Source organism: Brassica napus, chromosome A9, assembly GCF_020379485.1.
Source record: "Brassica napus cultivar Da-Ae chromosome A9, Da-Ae, whole genome shotgun sequence".
NCBI classification, from domain to species: Eukaryota; Viridiplantae; Streptophyta; class Magnoliopsida; order Brassicales; family Brassicaceae; genus Brassica; species Brassica napus.
Genome location: NC_063442.1, coordinates 17747653 through 17767139, shown reverse-complemented (window position 1 = coordinate 17767139; position 19487 = coordinate 17747653). Strand labels below are relative to the sequence as shown.

The 19487-nt window shown below is 35.1% G+C and overlaps 3 protein-coding genes across 3 annotated transcripts; 1 reads left to right on the top strand and 2 right to left on the bottom strand.

Moving 5' to 3' along the window:
* Positions 1-5265: 5265 nt before the first annotated feature.
* Positions 5266-6729, top strand: LOC106367029 (zinc finger A20 and AN1 domain-containing stress-associated protein 7). The gene is made up of 2 exons (XM_013806713.2): positions 5266-5544; positions 5989-6729. The coding sequence occupies exon 2, from the start codon at positions 6028-6030 to the stop codon at positions 6553-6555; it is 528 nt and encodes a 175-aa protein (XP_013662167.2). The 5' UTR covers positions 5266-5544; positions 5989-6027; the 3' UTR covers positions 6556-6729.
* A 7252-nt stretch (positions 6730-13981) lies between these two features.
* Positions 13982-14616, bottom strand: LOC106367031 (ras-related protein RABA5c-like). Its single transcript, XM_013806715.3, has one exon. The coding sequence runs from the start codon at positions 14614-14616 to the stop codon at positions 14293-14295; it is 324 nt and encodes a 107-aa protein (XP_013662169.1). The 3' UTR covers positions 13982-14292.
* A 1255-nt stretch (positions 14617-15871) lies between these two features.
* Positions 15872-17268, bottom strand: LOC106367030 (ATP-dependent Clp protease ATP-binding subunit CLPT2, chloroplastic-like). The gene is made up of 5 exons (XM_013806714.3): positions 16883-17268; positions 16777-16815; positions 16601-16710; positions 16344-16523; positions 15872-16156 (listed from the first exon to the last, which is right to left on the bottom strand). Exons 1-5 carry the CDS (start codon positions 17251-17253, stop codon positions 15999-16001), a joined length of 858 nt encoding a protein of 285 aa, XP_013662168.2. The 5' UTR covers positions 17254-17268; the 3' UTR covers positions 15872-15998.
* Positions 17269-19487: the final 2219 nt, after the last annotated feature.

Genomic DNA, 19487 nt, shown 5'->3' with positions numbered 1-19487 from the left:
GTTAAAAAAAGTATATCTTATGTTTTAAGAAGACATATTAAACCACATGATTTGATATTTTTGAAAGTTAAAAAACATATGTAAAGTTACTTAACACTCTTAAAAATACAAGTTTACAAAAACTAACGTACTAAGTCTTCTCGGATTAGCTAGAAACATTAATAAACATGAATGTTGGTAACCTCGTAATTATCACCAATTAAGTTATCAATTTCATTCATTAGCCCCAATATTGATTTATATACATGAGTTAACAAGAAAATGTTAAATTTTTTTATAATTTTAGAGAAAATGAAATTTTATTACACATTGACTTGGAAGACTTCCAAGGAAGTTTTCCATTTAGGTCATTTTTGCTATTGCAGTTATAGATAATATCAAGCTTTTTTTTTATACTAAATTTTTAGGCCTAAAACTAATTTCACGAGAGCTTGCATTCGGATACGCGAAATCCTATCGTTGAAGACGCAGCTAGGTAACCAATGCTACTCGAATCCATGGTGAAAACTCCAGTTGTAGCCCATTTACCACTAAGCCAAGACGATTTAGTTCTATACTTAGTTTTTTTATGGTATATTTTAATATTTTTTATAATTTGTATAAAACTTTTAAAATAAAAAATTCTTTTAATTTTTCATAAGTTTTTTAAAAATAAATTTATGAAAATTTTTCAGTGGAATGTTAAAATAGCTAATTCGCAATTTTTGACACAAATTCTTGAAGATAAGCAAAATTCTGAAGGATATGGTTATCAGAAAATAGCTGGTTTTTTTAATGTATGTGCTTTAGACTTTTAGTTTACCAATGAAAATGAGGAAGTTTTTGACACAAATTCATAATTTGGTAAACTCAATACTACACATAATATCAATTTTGTCTCAAGCGTTTTTAGGTATGTGATTTTTAATTGTGGCTTTTTGTATTTTAAATTAAACTAACGACAACCCATTGATCTATACATAAGTTTACTTGTGACATTGTGACTGATTCTATTTAATACAAAGTAACTATCAGATGTGTTACAAGGCCTTATCTTTTTTTTTCTGGTTTGAACAAGTTATAAGGCCTTATCTTTTTAGCACTTCTCTTTGATTTTATTCTTTTAACTTCTTGTTCAGAAAGGTAGGATTCACTTCAGATGAAGGAAAACAGCAAGGCGTTTGGTTATTCAATGTCAAAACAACATGATGACTTGACATTAAAGGTGGGTAGGGTCCGTAGGGATGTGTAAGCCACTCATTTCTGCATGTCTCATGATTGTTCCATTTGAAAGTTAACATACTTTAGAAAATTAAAGGGGTCTCTAATAGCATTGGTTATGAATCATGGTGGAAGATGATTCAAGCATTATCTACAGATTATTCGTTGTTTTGCTCAAAAGAAGAATGAAATGTCTGATTAGAACAATTAATTTCTATATGATATAAGTATTTTATGAATGCCTCATTCGTTTTGTCAGAGTATATCGTTTGATGCATTAATGCAGTTTTTTTTATCTTTAATTCTTACAACTAGTACAAAATTTAACCCCAATCTCTTGTATAGCTCTGTTCTTTTGGTTAACGCTGCCGCAGCGGCCAGCGACTGAAAAATACGAAGGAAATTAAATAATTAATGGCATCGTCTTCTTAGTTTCGATCGTCGGCTTTCCAGAAACACCCGCAGAAACACTCGCGTACTTCCACTTTTCTGACGCTGGATTTAATGGTATCAGGAATCTCATACAATTATCAGACGCCGTATTTTTAGCGTTGATTTTAACAACAGTAAAAGAAAAGATGAATCTATTATATAGCGTATTTTGTGAATTGTTGGCCGCTGCGGCAGCGTCAGCCAAAAGAACAGAGCTTATATTAATCCGGAAGCATTTTTAAAGCCCTTTTAAATGATAAGTTTTAATAATTCAATATTTACGTGTCACTTTCTCAATTATCTTTACAGTTCTTATTTAAAAAAATTCTATGTTAACTAAAAATCTCTTATATATTAAAGAAGAAACATTATAATAAATGCATTCACACTATAATAAACACGTGTCAGCTTCACAATAATTTGATAATAAGTATATTAACGCGTTTATATTATATTCATAAATATGTTTAAACTATGTACTTTGTGCTTTTTTAAATATAAAACTCACATATATGGTTCCAATAAAATTCTGGATTTTTCGGTTAATAGATAACAAATAAAAAGCCAAACTATATATATATTATTTTTATTGTTTATGGATAAAGTTGAGCAAAATATTCATAAATTTTGATTCGATTTGTTATCCGTTTTGAATTGAACCAAAATATCTGTATATCCGTAACTTTACGAAACAAATCAAATACTAAAATACAATATCCAAAAAAGAAGCAAATCACAAATACCAATATTTTTAGGAACATATATCTAATTCGATCTTTTATATGCATATATATACATATATGTAAAGAATTATATATATTATACTTTATATCAGTTTTACAATATTTTTATGAATTAAATTTATTATATTAGGTACTAGAATTTAAAAGGTTAAATAATGTTTTATTTTTGTAATAAAATGTTATTACTAAAATTTTCAATTATTTTTAAAATGTTATTTTATTTATGGATCAAATCGGATATTCTTTAAAATTCTAAAACATTTCGGATATTCGAGTTACCGAATATCTAGGTGGCTAAAGATCGAATCGAAACGAATGCTTTCAAATACCCAGATATTCGATATGTGTCCACCTCTATTTACGGATACAATTTTATTTTCTTTATATGAAAAAATGACTAATGTCAAGGCTTTTTTTATTTTAAATTAATTTTAATTTTATCTTTCATGTATTATTTTAAACAAAAATGTCATTTAATATTAATTAACAATATCTTTATATATGTGTCAACTATTTTTATATACTTTTTACATACACATACATGTGCACCTTGATATGAGCACTTTGTAACTAAGTATTCACCAAAACTGAAGAATCTAATTTTTTTTTAAAGTTAAAATATTTCTTCTTAATGCTTCTTTCACTACCGATCAAATTGTAGTGAAAAGATTTGTCTTAATAATTTTCTTTTCTTTTTGTTAAACTATTATCTGTTTAGAAACTATAATATGAATTTATTGGTTCAACATGACGACTATCTAAAATTCATAACATGAAAATAAACAAATAATATTAATTTTTGGTTTTTACCGAAAAAACCAAAAAATCAAATATTTTAACTGAATAAACTAAAATGAATATTAATTTAAAATAATAGTGATATTTTAGAAGATTAAAAACAAAAAAAAAAATTTTTAACCGAACCAATATCTAGATTAAACAAATTTAATGTCTTTTTATTAAAAATAACAAAACTAATAATCACATTCCACGCAAGGTGCGGATTATTACCTAGTATTATAACTGTGCCATGGAATGAACTACTCAATTTTATATATTTCTCATTTAATAAAGCAATCATATACTACAAAACTTTTTTTCAACCGATTAACTAATTAAACCTCCTTATTTAGTTCAAGTGGTATGGCTTGATCGTTTAGCCTTCTCTTTTCTCGCTCTATCATCTTTGGGAGTGATGACTTCATTTTTGAGCACATATTGATCGTTTTCTGATCGGCTATGTCTGGATTGTTTATGGTTTAGTTGCTTCGATTCAACAATTTAAACAGAATTATATACATTTTACAAATCAAACCGTTAGTTTTGTATCCATATGAACAAAAAAAAATTACTTTCTTGCGATACGTGTGAAACTATCTGCCTTTATATTCTACGTCCGTGGTATATTAATGAGCACAGATCTGTTATTTTTTCATCAAGATCTTTATACCTTCCATATAACTTGCAAAGGTTGACCATTATTCTGATTCCAAAACTATTTTCACCAACTATGAACAATTCATTGCAAATATAACAGTAAACTGTCTTAGATTCCTCATGCATTCCATTGCCCAAATGAAATTTTTTATCTCCGAGTAAACTGACGACGAACTCGATCTTATATTCTTCGCTTCCATTAAACTGAAGTCGCTTTGATCAATTAACTGAATAAATCTACTGTTCTTAGATCGCTTTCTTCTCCAATCTAAGCACAAATTTAGTTTGGTATTTTGGACTTTTCTTCTTTTTTACACGCTATGATTTCAACACCGGTTAGAGACTCTCTTGATTTTTCTATCTCCAATATTATTAATAAAAAAAGATCGTAATAATAATCTTTATCATAAGGGAATTTGCACTACATAACTATAAAAACAATTTATATTAGCTATATGGAAAACCACTGTTACATTTTCAATAATTCCCCCCATGCCCTCTAGGTCTATGCTACAAATGCATCTGACGAGAAATATGATCTGTGAATACCACAGTTACATATCTTGAAACGCTAGTTATAATATTGAAGTATATTTTTGCTTTTATATTCGTATAGATCATTGAAGTGGTAATCGCAGTGAAAAACAAATCAATTCCCACCTAATGCTCGATTACTTAAGATTCTTCATCTTACTGAGGGCTAATTTGGTAAATCATACTGACTAAATAACCAAATCGCAAATACTTTCAAAAACCACATACATCTACAGTTACCTACTATTATTTGTATATTTGTATATTCATCTAAATGAGCCTTATCATAATGTCTTTATAAATCCAAATCTCCACGGTTTTAAAAAGTTTAAAATCTAAAAATGTATACACCATGATTGATTGGATTATGGTTTTAAATTAAATTATTCACCATCTAAAATCGACATTTAACCAAATTAAGACCATTATCAGATCCAATTACGAGTCTAATTCATGTCATTTTTATTTCAGAATATTTTTTTAAATCTAATTAGGGTCTTAATTTTTGTATAATGTTGATTTAAAATAGTTTATAGTTTAATATAAAAAAACAATAAACCGATTATAATTATAGTCTATATCGGTTTTTAGATTTCACACCTTAAAACCGTGGTAATATAAATCTTAATGTGAATAATTAAATCTAAAACTATTACTTTTTATAAAAGAAAGATTGAAACTATTGTTTCTATAGAACAAAATAGTAAGTTTCTTCTATGAGAAAATATTTCGAAGAGAGTAGAAACTGTGGATTGCGGGGGAAAATGGGAAAAGATAAATTTACTTTCTAACCTCAAAATGGATCAGTAATTACGCTTATATCCTGACCAAGGCTAACCGTTCGATTAAAGTCGGCGTACAGATCCAACGGTAAATAACGATTCAAAAGCACGCCAAGACTGACGTCAAAAAATGAAACCCAAGACCGACATAACCGTGTCTCGTACCCAAATTATATAAACGAAACATTATTCTAATCAAACCAAGTTGCGTGTTTGGTTATCTTTTCTTTCGTGTAACCTAAATTAAGGGATTTGTTCTAACAACAAATCTCTCTAGAATCCAAAAGTAAGAATCCCGTCTCTCTCTCTCTCTCTCATCTTCTTCTCGGGAAGATCAGAAAACAGCTTTTTGTGAAATTCCATCCTCAAGCTTTGAAGATCGCAGGAAAATTCTCGTTTTGATCTGACCGTTTCTGGTACGTAAACTTTCTCTTTTTAGATCTGCTTTGTGTTTGTTCTTGGACAGATCTGAACATGTTTTGGGATAAAACTGTCTTAGGTCATGCGTAGAAATGCTTCTTGGTGTTTGGGTCATTTCCTAACGATTGAAAGCTTGACACTTTCGTGTTTTTTTTTCCCTAGAAATAGATCTTATTCGAAGCTAGGTTGAATCGAATTGGTTATAGAAGTTGTGTTAATCGAATTGAATCGGAGCTGGGTTGAATCGAATTAAATCGATCTGATTATATGGAAGTTTGGTTGAAATGGAATCAAGTCAATTTGATTATATCTAATCTGGGCTTAATCGAATTGATTCAAAATGATTAGTTTGGAGCTGGGTTGAATCGAATTGAGACAAAATAACATTCTTCTGTTGTTGTCAGAAGTTAATTTTTGTTTTTGTTCTTTGTTTAATGAAGGTGAAGAAGACAGGATTCTAAAAGACAACAACAACAACAATGAGCTCTGAGCAAAACAACAGCACAAGCTTCCCACCAACAGAGCCAAAGCTCTGCGACAACGGGTGCGGATTCTTCGGGTCACCCTCCAACATGAACCTCTGTTCCAAATGTTACCGAAGCCTCCGAGCCGAAGAGGATCAAACCGCAGTAGCAAAAGCTGCGGTGGAGAAATCACTAAAGCTTCCATCGTGCAGTCTCATCACCGCACCAGAGCCAAAACAGCCTCTGGAGACCAAACCAGCCTCGGTGGAAACCGTTGTGATTGCTGAGACGTCTGCTGTTCCTCCTGTAGCTACGGGACAGGACGAGGGAGAGCCTTCGAAACCCGCACGGCCGAACAGGTGTTTCAGCTGTAACAAGAAGGTTGGAGTTATGGGGTTCAAGTGCAAGTGCGGTAGCACGTTTTGCGGGAGGCATAGGTACCCGGAGAAGCATGAGTGTAGCTTCGATTTCAAAGAGGTTGGACGCGGTGCAATCGCAAAGGCGAATCCTGTGGTCAAGGCGGATAAAGTCCAGAGGATTTGATGTGATGTGATGTGATCTATCTTTCAGTTTATTCCGAGAATGTTGATGTGATGTGGTCATGTTCCATGTTGGGTTTCTATGAATCAAAATGAAAATTGCTGCTATTGGTTTTCTCATGAATCCTTTTTAGTGCTTTTTAAGTCTATTGAAATGGAGTCTCTCTTTGCTTCTCAAGATTTGCTTCTTGGTTATGTTTTGATTCTCAGCTTCATATAGATGAGTTAAGAGATTAGTGCCTTCGTTGTCGAATACCATTTACTGGATACAATGGGGTCTCAATCAGTTTGATGTATTGTGTCGGTGTGAGTCATCAGATAACAGCTGTGACCTGTGTTGGAAAGACGATACAATTTGGAAAATGGAAATAGATTTTTGAGATTACTTCTTCATTTAGTTGTCTACTGAATCCACTATTACATTTCGAGAAAAGTTTTACCATCTTACTGGAGAGTTGGTATACCAAATATCGGTGGTGGTGAAAAATATTGGATCTGTCTGAACAGTTTTGGCTGGAAAAAAACATGTCCATCTACGTGAAAGAAAATATCCAGAAGAAGGTTAATGGGTGATAAACAAGTTTTTTATCCAAAGCTAGGTACTGTTATGCCGGTGTACTATAGAATTGTTTTCTACTGCCTTCCGACTCAAAAAAAAAGTGAAGGCCTAGGATTTAGAGATCTCTTGAAATTCAACCAGGCCTACTAACTAACCAGATTATCTAAAAATCCAAACCAAAATCCGATCAAAAATATGACCCAAAACTCAACCCAATTTTTAACCCTAAATCATTTTTTCTCTTCTTCTTTTTTTGGTCAAACTATGATTGCATTGCAAAATAAACAGTTTAGCCTCCATTATAGGAGGACGAGTTTACAGGCACGGAGTTTATTTTGCCACTAGATTAGCCTCAACATTACATAACCGAGAATTTTTTTTTCTTCTTCATTGACGCTTCTTCCAACGTAGAAACAAAATCGATAATAAACAATCACTCACCAGGTTTTTGTTTCTTATCCCAAATCGACCAACTCATAGTGTTTTTAATCAATTATTTCTTATATGAAATCAAATTTCATCATCTACGTATAAGATTCATGATAAATAATAATGCAAAATATTACTAGTAAACTCCAACTAATACAATTAGAACAAGTATAACTATTACAAATAAATTATATATAACTGATACAACTAGAACATGAATAACTAATACAACTTTGCAATTAATATGGTGATATTTGATTATTTTCATCGCATGAATGATGTTAGAAAAAATGATGTTGTAGAATAAATGAGACATGTTGGTCTAATCTTTACCCGCTTGCATGTTTCAAAATTCATGAATAACCCGTATTTAATAATATTTGATTTGATGATTATTTGTTTATACGTTGTACTAGTTATCCTAATTATACTATTTTTAGAAAAAATCATCTTCATTTTTTTTGCTCTAATAGCCGAAGAAAGTAGCTGCGTAGCCGAAATAAGTTGCAGTAGAAGAGGATCTAGAAGATTATATTGCAGAAGATGATGTAGAGGCTATCATGAGTTCGAGAGGATGCATAAGAATTTATGTTTGGTATTTGGATTACGACAATAATGGCCTAACACTACAAGAAAACACGCCGAATTCCGACGGAGATTCCGACGGACGACAAAGGCGTCGGACAATTTGGACGGAAATCCGACCGATTTCCGACGAAAACAAAAAATCTGAAGTCGTCGGAATTCCGTCGGCTAATTCCGACGAATTTCCGAGAAAACATTCCGACGACTTTTCGACGACATTCCGATAAACAATATAACCGTTGTAGTCGTCGAAAAGTCGTCGGAATATTCCGACGAATTTCCGACGAAATTCCGATTAACAATATAACCGTTGTAGTCGTCGAAAAGTCATCGGAATATTCCGACGAATTTCTGACGACATTCCGATTAAAAGATATAACCGTTACGGTCGTCGGTATTCCGTCGGAATTTTCCGACGAATTTCCGACGAACCAAGTGACCGTTGCCGACAAATATATATGACCGTTTTATAGCCGTTTGAGATTGGAAAATACCGACGGAATTCCGACGGAATGCTTTATATCTGTCGGTATTCCGTCGGAAAGTCGGCGAATGTCCGTAAGCAATTCCCTATAAATGCAACCCCTCCTCATTCAACTCATTCACACCTCATTCTCTCTTCTTTCTCTTTAGTCATAACAATTCCGTGAAAATCATGTCTTCAGGAGCTTATTATCGTTCGTGGATGGATAAACCTCATTTGGATCCCAACACCAATTTGCTTACGGAAGAATACGTTCAAGGGATTGGAGAATTCATGAGGCTTGTTCAACAGCAACCGGATGCAAAAAGTGGTATGTTAAGATGTCCCTGCTCTACTTGCAATAATAATAAGGTTATAAAAGAATTTGATGTTTGGACTCATTTGTATATGAAAGGGTTTTCACGTAATTATAAAGTTTGGTACATTCATGGGGAAACAGGTTATGAATATGGTAGTACTAGCGAACCTCAGCCTGTTAGTGAACTTCAGCCTGATATTAGGTTAGAAGAACCTAGAACGGATATAGATTATGGTGTAGGTACTGAGCAGATGGTACATGATCATTATATAGGGGAAGAACCAAATCCCGAATCTAGGAGATTTTTTGATATGTTAGATGCAGGAAAACAACCTTTGTATCAAAATTGTAGAGATGGTCATTCAGTCTTATCATCTGCAACTAGATTAATGGGTATTAAGACAGACTATAATTTGGCTGAAGAATGTATGGATGCGATTACTGATTTTGTCAAAGGTATTCTACCTGAGGATAACCTTGCACCGGGTTCATACTACGAGGTTCAGAAACTTGTAGCCGGTCTTCAACTACCGTACGAAGTGATAGATGTATGTATTGACAACTGCATGATCTACTGGAGAGCGGATGAGACACGAAATGTATGCAAATTTTGTGGGAAACCTCGTTATCAGGAGACGAGGGGAAGAATTCCGATCCCATTCAAAAGAATGTGGTATTTGCCTTTGATGGAAAGATTGAACCGGAAGACGTCTTCTAGGAACTCCAAGAACCGGAAGAGCGATCGTGGCGGGAAAGGTATGTATGTGCACAACCTCGGCGCTTGCTCTATGTCTACTAAGGAAGATGAACTTGTAAGTTTTTTTAAATTATTTATCTTAATATTTTTTAAATAAATATTTTATATATTCCTTGGCTAATAATGGCGGTTTTTTAGATCGAAGAAAATGACGGTAATCCCGTTGATCGTCTCCAACTCATTAAGGTGGCTCACACTAACAAGAAGACGGGTCAAATTCAGGATCTCGTGATCAAAGGTGTCGTTGATTTGGTGGAAGCTGAAATAGTAACTCAATCTCAGCCTGTCTCTGATGACGGCGATTCTACGGGAGCTTCAACCAACTTGTCCCTATTGCAAATAAATGAGATGGTTGAAAAGGTAATTTTTTTTATTAATATATTTTTTTTTATAATGTCGATTACTAATTTGTCCATATTTACGAACTTTAAATATTTTTGTAGGCGGTTCCTAAAAGGAAAGGAGGCCGTTTAGTTGGGTTGGCCCGCCGTGCTTCTTCGTATCTGGCGTCTTCTTCGCAAGCTCCGTATGCCGATCCCATGATTCTCGAGGAGCTACATGACAAAGATGAACGGATTGGGGCATTGGAGGAGCAGAACACCACTATCCTTTCTGAGAATGCCACTATCCGTTTGGAGAATGCCACTATCCTTGCTGAGCTGGCATCCCAGAAGAAGTTCAACGCCGAGATAATGCAGAAGCTAGATCGTTTGATGTCTTCGAGTTCTTAGTTTTTTCAGCTTTTTAAAACTGTCTGAATGTTTTTTTTTTCGTTTTGCATGAAATTTAAATTTTCTGAATGTTTTTTTCTATTTCGGTTTGTATGAATTTAAATTCTATAATATTATTAGTTTTAAATTTCAGATTTTATTTATTTATTAATTAATTTTTCATATAAAAAATATATATAAAAATGTAAAATTAATTCGTATTAAAATTGACATATTCCGACGAACTCAGGCCTCGGTAAATACCGACGGACTATGATTCGTCGGTAAATACCGACGGACTATTATTCGTCGGAAATTACCGACGAATGTTGAGTCGTCGGAATTTACTGACGAATCATTGTCCGTCGGTATTTACCGACGAATCATAGTCCGTCGGTATTTACCGAGGCCCCAGTTCGTCGGTATCTTCGGAGGATCCGTCTCCGTCGGTATATAGATTTTCTGATGAACTATGGTCTCGTGTGTCCGCATCGGAATATTGTCGGAAGTTCGTCAGAATGACATTTCTCGGTATTCGTCAGAAAGTCGTCGGAAGGTCTGACGAAATTCCGACGAATTCTTTTTTTCCGACGAAATGATACCGACGAACGCTTTCGTCAGAAATTCATCGGAATAGGCCTTTTCCGACGAATTTCCGACGATTTCGGCCATCAGAATCCCCCTGTTTTCTTGTAGTGTAAGTGGGACAACTGGTTTAACTAAGGTGGTAATATTACGAGTTTAATTGTCGCAACAATTGAGTTGTGTTGTTTTAGTATTGGGTGGAAGGCTTCTCGCCTCAAAGTCCAATATTATCTTGATATCCGCATGAAAATAAGATAAGAGATATACATATAAACACATATATAAGAAGAACACGGTGAAACTTGCATGTTTTAATATATTTGCATAAAAAGCAGTGAAAAGTGATGATATATATGATTTTCTATGAGATGTTGCACATGCTTAGAATTTTTTTAAGATTACCAATAGAAATATACTTCCATCAAGAAATGAAAGCAAAATTAGAAAAAACAGATGATGTATTACATGTATAACTGGTACAACTAGTACAACGAAAAGAAAATTAAGTAAGATTAGTAACTGGTACAACTAAGTTATTTAAATAATATGTATTGTACCAGTTTTGAGTTGCAATACAACAATACATCAGGAGTTGTAGTGTTTGTCAGCAATGCAAATACGATACTTCAGCTTATCCAGGACTATTGGAACCTTTGCCGATTCCGGAGTCAATTTGGTCTGATATATCGATGGACTTCATCGATGGCCTTCCTCAGTCTTGCGGTAAATCAGTCATTCTAGTGGGGGTTGATAGGTTGAGTAAAATTGCTCATTTTGTCGCTTTGGCTCACCCGTATTCTGCTTCTTCAGTTGCTCAAGCTTTCTTCGACAACGTTTTTAAACTCCATGAGTTTCCTCAATCCATTGTCAGTGATCGTGACGCAGTCTTCTTGAGTGACTTTTGGAAGGAATTGTTCAGCTTAAAGGGTGTGGTGCTGAACATGTCGAGTGCGTATCATCCGCAGAGTGATGGTCAAACGGAGGTTGTGAACAGGGGAGTGGAAACGTATTTGCGTTGTATGTGTAGTGACAGGCCGAAGTTATGGAGTAAGTTGTTGCCTCTTGCAGAGTATTGGTACAATACCAACTTCCACTCTACTATTCAAACTACGCCTTTTGAAGCAGTCTATGGTCGTCCACCACTTCAACACTTGCCTTATCTACCGGAAGAGTCGAAAGTAGCAGTGGTTGATCAGTGTTTGCGTGACAGGGAAGATATGTTGTTGATGCTTAAGTTTCAATTGTCACGAGCTCAGCATAGGATGAAGCAGTTTGCGGATCAACACAGAACTGACAGGAGCTTTGAATTGGGGGCTTACGTATACGTGAAGTTACAACCTTACCGTCAACACTCTGTGGTTGTTCGCTCTAATCAGAAACTTTCTCCGAAGTATTTTGGTCCTTACATGATCGTGGACAAGTGTGCGAGTGTTATAAGTTGAAGTTACTGACGGGTTCTCAAATTCACCATGTGTTTCATGTTTCACAATTAAAGGAGGCTGTGGGTAATGTGGAGACACTACGGTTCCTCCTTTGGTCGTTTCTGATGTGTTGATCAAGGAACCAGAGCTCGTTCTTGAGAGGAAGATGGTTAAACGCCAGGGTAGAGCAGCGACGAAAGTCTTGATCAAGTGGCGTAATCAACCAGAGGATGAGGCAACATGGGAGTTTCTGTTTGACGTGGAGAGGAAGTTTCCTGCTTTTAAACCTTGAGGTCAAGGTTTTGCAGACCGAGAGGATTTGTTATAGTAAATGAAGCAAGAAGACACGTCACGGGGGACACGTCATAAGGAAGAGGGGAAATACAAAGATATAAACCAATTTACTTTTCGTTTTTAAATTCATTCGAAATTTGTAAAAGTTTGTTACACTTTCTCTCTCATCTCTCTCTGTGGAACGATTCTCATCTTTGTTGATTTCCATTGTTGGAGGATCATCACTGTGAGTAGGAATCGGTGTTTACGAAAGTTGGATTCCATTTCTATCTTTATAATACAAAAGTGACGCTTATCTCTTATCAACCAACAAGAAACTGAATCTGGAAATCGAGTTATATGTGGAACCCCTGGAACACAGGAGGTCGAGACGTCGAAAATTGTGGTTTGAAGTTGTGTTGCGGTGAGGTTGGAGACGGGTGACGGGAGATTCTGTAAGCCGGAAAAGCACCAGAATGCAGACGTTGAGATTTACAGATCTGAGGTTTAGACACACAGATCTTAGTCGTAGTGGGGACGGGCCAGAAAGGAGGAGACAGTGAGCAAATGATGTAAATAGATTCACATATCGGGAGCCTCCATAGAAGGAAAAAACGGTTGTAGAAACCTTCGACCAAGTTGGGATCCATCGGAGAAATGGTGGACCGAAAACATGAGCTTGAAACGAGAAGAGCTGCGAGAGGAAGACACGGAGGTGGAGAAGCCCGATGCCGGCAAGCCGTGGCTCTACCGACATCATAAAGCAACGGGAGAACTTGCACCAAAATATTCGGACCTGGCAGAGAGTGTATGCAAGATGATTGATTAGATCTTATTGATCTTGATATGTAATTGATCAATTTTTTGGACATGGTCGATGGGTTTACTCGAAGGACCCTTGATTGTAGCACGAATTCACTTCCCAGGATGGTATAATTAAAGTATGACATCAACTTTTCCATACTAACTTGTCCACGCGATTACATGAATCGGTTCACAAGAACCTGTCCATAAAGATACCAAAAATTTCTCAACCCACTGTCTTTATCAGACTGATAGAAAACATAGCAAAAATCTCCCGATCACTGCCCAGATCCACAACAACTATTATGTACAATTCAGCGTCCATAATTTCACTGTCCATATACACACATATTATCTCCAATAAATTATTCACACTTTGTCCACAATTAATTTGTCAAAATTCATCCATATACACACATATTATCTCCAATAAATTATTCACACTTTGTCCACTATACGATGTTCATCATATTTTAGTTTTTTACAATATTAATTTATATTTTAAAAGGGTTAACGTGTTATTTCCCCACGAGAACTATCATATAGCATCAAATGTCCACAGAACTATGATCTCGTGCTATATATACATGAACTGAATATTACAAATGTATTTCTCCCCGAATTAAAAGTTACAGTCTTATTTCTCCCCCAACCATTGATTTTGAACTTAATTATACATAAACCATGATTTTGATTGGTTTATTATTTACCAAATGATATAAACCAGTTAAACCTAACAAAAACCCAATTTTAGTTAAACCAAACCATTTGACTCAAAAGGAAAAATAAACCAGACCCCACCCGATCCATTGTTCTCTTCTTCTTCACCCGAATTTTCAATTGAAACAGAGAAGAGAACCTACTGTTGAGCTCATCGAGCCACCAACGTTCTCGAAGGTTGAGATGCAAGTGATGCCATAGACGATGAGTGCTCCGACGGCTCTACGGTTATAGGCGGGAGTGACAGCGCGGAAGCGTTCTTGACCGACGGTCTCCCAAATCTGAGTTTTGAGCTTTTTACCGGAGATGAGCATGCTCTGAGTCTGAAACTCAAAGCCAATGATGGCTTTTGAGTTCGTGTTGAACTTGTTGCGAGCGTAGCGGGTGAGGAGATTGGATTTGTCGACGACAAAGTCTTCACCTCTCTCATTTTCCGACATATCTTCGCCTTAATTTCCTCTAACTTCTTCTGTGCTCTCTGTTCAAGAGATAGAAAAAGAGAGAGTGTGTGTATGGTTTAATTTGTCGGGTGAAGAAGAAGAGAACAATGGGTCAGATTGGGTCGGGTAGAGTCTGGTTTAATATTGTTTTTGAGTCAAAAGTTCTGGTTTAATTAAAATTGGGTTTTTTGTTTGGTTTAGTTAGTTTATATGGTTTGATAAATAATAAACCAATCAAAATCATGTTTTATGTATAATTAAGGTCAAAATCAATAGTTCGGGGAGAAATAAGACCGTAACTTTTAATTCGGGGAGAAATACATTTGTAATATTTAGTTCATGTATATATAGCATGAGGTCGTAGTTCTGTGGACATCTGATGCTATACGATAGTTCTCGTGGGGAAATAGCACGTTAACTCATTTTAAAAATATGAAAGTAGATATCAGTTAAGGATATAACAGGAAGTGTAGCTCCATTATTATTTCGTACCAATTATTTTGTTTTTATTTCTGTTTTACATCTTAGCCACACAATACTACTACCTAATTCTAAAATCAAGGTTTAGATCTCTTGTTGTTACAATTTATTACCTTTTTTGAACAAACCTTCATTAAATTAAAAAAAAAACTCAGACAGAGTTATGGAGCTCTAGCAGAGCTACCTTATCTAAAGCATCTGCATTAGCATTGTTAAGTCTTGGTACATGATAAAATGTGATAGGTGAAAAGAAATTACATAGTTGAGATATATCAAATCTTATTCCTTGAGCTTTTACATTATTCAGTTAAAATCTAACTACAAAATTAATGATTTTTCACACAATGTCTCCAGCACAAAGTGACTATAAATGTAAACTCAAAATGTACGTGCACTTTTTATGTAGGCAGTCATGTTTAATTTTTATTTTTTTTAATGATTCGGTAGAAATTGGTATAATTTGGTTAGAATAAATTGAAAAAAAATACAAAACTAACCAAACCAATAACCTAATTAATTCTATAAACTTTCTAATCAGTTCACAACCTATAATCCAAACCTAAGCCGTAAACTAAAAAAATTGGGTTCCTTTCAGCAGGTTCAGTGGGTTGGTTCATAACCGTGGTCACATTTACATTGTGTAACTGTTTCTAGTCTTAAAAAAAAACAGGCTGCAGAAAGAAATGGCAAAGGCGAGAAGATTACACTTAATCTCAAGGATCCAGTGCTCGTAATTTTTGTGGAAGAGCTTAAAGTCTGTTAGGCAAAAGCAAAGAAGTGAAAATTAAGAATCAGTATGATGAACCGATAAGAACATCATTGCAGACTGCAACCACAAATTTGGAGGCTTTAGTATGAAAATTAAGATGGCATAAATGGAGGATGATAAATGTAACAAGACACTATTCATCTAGAAATCCAGATTCAGAGGCAAAGGACTCTAACTCTTTAGCTTTTTCATCAGTGAAACCAAGAGTTGCCAGTATCTTATGACCTGGAGATTCAACTTCAGACCAGACTCCCAGCAATATATGGGCTGGCATTATTTCCCCAGCACCACCTGTAACAAAATAGCAATGAAACAACGCTACTTAAGATTGTCTTAAAATCTTGCGGAAAGATTAAATTAGCTAGGGACATGAAGACTTGTAAGCTAAGAGATTAACAAGTAATGTTGGTGTCATAAAACTCAGCTGGCATACATAAGAGGAGATTCACCAAGTTAGAGTAAGAAGGGAGAACAAAACCTGCTTTGAGATTCTGATTGACAGCAGAGTCAAGAGCTCTTTGAGCATCGTGGGTTAAAGGAGGATGTTCAGGGCTGAAGGAATACAAATCTGCTTTCCCTAGTAACTTGATTGTTTCTTCACGAACTTTGTAAAGCGTTATCTTATGCGCCCTCAAAAACTTGGAAGTAAAACTAGTTCCTGGCCATCAGATTCAACACTAGTTTTAACTCCAATCAAGATAAGATTCACAACTCAAGAAGAAAACAACAAAGTACCTTCAATCAAGATACCCATGAGAAGTGATTCAGTACCGGTGTTGGGATACTTGAGCTTCCTAGCTTCGAGCTCTCCCATTGCAAATGATTTGATTCCTCTCCACGACCATCTACATCATGAACTTTCTTAAATGAAACCCTAAATCAAACTCACGAACTTCAGGAACATGACTTACTTTGGCTTTTTCGCATCAGAAACCGCAGATTCTGGATTCCTGTAATCATAATCAAAGTTTAGACGAGGGAGAACTAAGATTGATCAACGAAATCGAAGAAACCTACGCGGTGGGTAAGCTGGCAACGACGGCGATTGGGATCTTTCTGCGCGTTGTCGAGTTAGTTCGCAAGACGGAGGCGGAAGAATCGAGAGAGAGAGAAGAATCACCGGCCATCCATGGATTCGTCAGGTTCAGGGATTTTACTGGATTTCTAGTGGAGAAGAAGTGTATTGGAGAAGATGGTTTCTGACTGTAGAAGGAATCGATTTGGGAGATCCTTAGATTCGCCAAAGTAAAAGATTGAGAAGCCATTTCTATCGCCAAGAAAGGACTGAGAAGTGTGTGTTTGGATAACGCAAGATACCTGGGGATGAAGAAGACCACTAAACGGTCGCGTTTCGAACTACCACGTAGGGATGGGCGTTCGGTATCCATTCGGATTTGGTTCAGGTCTATTCGGATCTCGGATTTTCAAATTCAAAGATTTTATCCCCATTCAGATATTTCTACATTTTAATTCGGGTTCGGTTCGGATCTTTTCGGTTCAAATAACCCATTTAAATTATTTTTAAAATTTTAAAATTTATTAAATACTTTAAATTTCTCAAAATATATAAATGAAATAATATATTACCTAAAATTAACATATAAATTGGTTTGGTTTGAATACTTGAATTCAGAATCAATAGTTATTTTAAGTATTTTTGTTTTTTTAATATATTTTAGCTACTTTAGATATGTACTTTTGACTCTTTGTATTAATATTTCAAGTATTGTAGACAATTTAAACATATTTTATATATTTTGAATGTTTTTAATATACATTAAATCTAAAAATAATTAATATATATAGTTATATAAATATATTTTGGGTACCTAAAATATTTTGGTTCGGTCGGTTCGGTTTCAGTTTTCAAAATATTGAAATTTTGAATCCGTTCAAATATTTAATGATAATACTTTTTCGAATTGGTTCGGTTCGATTTTTCGGATTTGTGTCTTCTGACCAGCTCTAACCACGTTATATAGTTTGATTTTCATAAACGTTTGAAAGCCCAAAAAGATAAATAATGTTTCTTATTAAGGTTTAAACAAACCCTGAAACGGCCCATTTAGTAGAGCATGATCCTTTGATACTCCGGCGCATGGCACATCCCACTATATAAAAGGAGCTAATTTAGAGCTCATCTAAGGATTCCACGTAACACAAAATATTCCCAGCCAATCAGTTGAACACGTCATCACGGTTTTGTCGAATATATTTTCTCATACATTTGGGCCTGGTTTTATTTCTACAAACCCAAACCCCTACCTAATATTTAACCAGTATATCGTTACCAATTCTTGACCCATCGACTTCTTCTTCCTTCTCGGCCGATTCACCCGCTTATGGTCTCATCACTACCACTATCACTCATAAATCAGTCATAAACACTTATAAAGATCCAATCATTATTGCAGTAAAATAAAGCCAATCAACTCTTCCAATTCCCACATCTAAAAACTATATATATGGCTCTCTTTACGGTGCTCTTATTCACTGAGAAGCTACCTTCATCAGTTTGTAACTCTTGCATAATCCTTCTTCGTTAGGCAACGCTCTCATACATTTATCCTTTTGCCCTCTTTATTTAGTCTACAATCTTCGTCAAGGTAGTTTGGTTTGATTATTCCTGATTTTATATCTAACTCTTCGATTTTGTGTTCCCGGTCTGAGCCAAATAATATTTGTTTTTTATTTTCATTATCCTGCTAGATCTCTCTTACTAGGTTTGCGATTAATAATCTGGACCTGGATACCTTCTCAAATTCCGTCTCCATATTGCAGTTCGATCTCTTTAGGTGATTATTTCGTGTCCGAAGGGAGCAGTCCGTAGCAAAGCGGCGGCTGCATGGGATCGAAACCTACCAAAAAGGCCAGTCAGCGCCTTCTTCATTTTCAAGTAATCATCTCCTACCGATTCAATTTTCTGTGTTTAGTAGTTTCCATGTGTTAAACTTATTTCTGTACAAAAGTTCATCATCTGGGTACTGTGAAATCTATTACAGGTTAGATGGGTAGAATCCTTTGTCTGTTATTGTGATGTCAAAAGTATCTGTCTGTTAATTTTATAAATGTTTTGTTTCATTGTGTATAATCAAGTGCAGGAGTAGGATTGTGAGTAGAACTTGAAGTTTGTATAATTAGTATAGATGGCTGCAAAGTATCTGTCTGTTAATCTTATAAATTTTTGTGGGGCTGATTAGTGGAGGGCTGAACAGAGTGCAAGAGCAAAAGACTACACGTTACACAAAGCTCTTGAAGTAAAGAAATTGTGGCTGAGAAAGATCAGAGAAATTCGGAGTATTTAACAGAGAAAAAGAAACAAGAAACATGGAGCCGAATAATAGACGGTTACAGTGACAGGAAAAGCAAAAGACTACCAACTTTTCAAAACGGTGAAGTGATGACAATGAGCAAGGACACGGCAGATGATGGAAAATAAATGAAGGTAGAAGGGGAAAACGAGCTGCTCATTACGCCGGAGTGGCTACTGAAAAACGGGAATGTGGTTGGTCAGACAGTGCAAGGGATTAACACAACTGCATGAATGGTAGAAGGTGCAGTGGTAAGAATGTGCCGTTGATTTACAAAATACAGCAGCGCCTTCTGTTACGGTGGTTGGATA

Bases quoted from the DNA above. Each gene is read 5' to 3' on its own strand.
- LOC106367029 (XM_013806713.2), top strand. From the start codon at position 6,028: ATGAGCTCTGAGCAAAACAACAGCACAAGCTTCCCACCAACAGAGCCA.
- LOC106367030 (XM_013806714.3), bottom strand. From the start codon at position 17,253: ATGGATACCGAACGCCCATCCCTACGTGGTAGTTCGAAACGCGACCGT. The intron at 16,816-16,882 runs GTAGGTTTCTTC...TTATGATTACAG, and splicing joins GTTGCCAGCTTACCCACCGC to GAATCCAGAATCTGCGGTTT. The intron at 16,711-16,776 runs GTAAGTCATGTT...TTCATGATGTAG, and splicing joins TCTGATGCGAAAAAGCCAAA to ATGGTCGTGGAGAGGAATCA.
- LOC106367031 (XM_013806715.3), bottom strand. From the start codon at position 14,616: ATGTCGGAAAATGAGAGAGGTGAAGACTTTGTCGTCGACAAATCCAAT.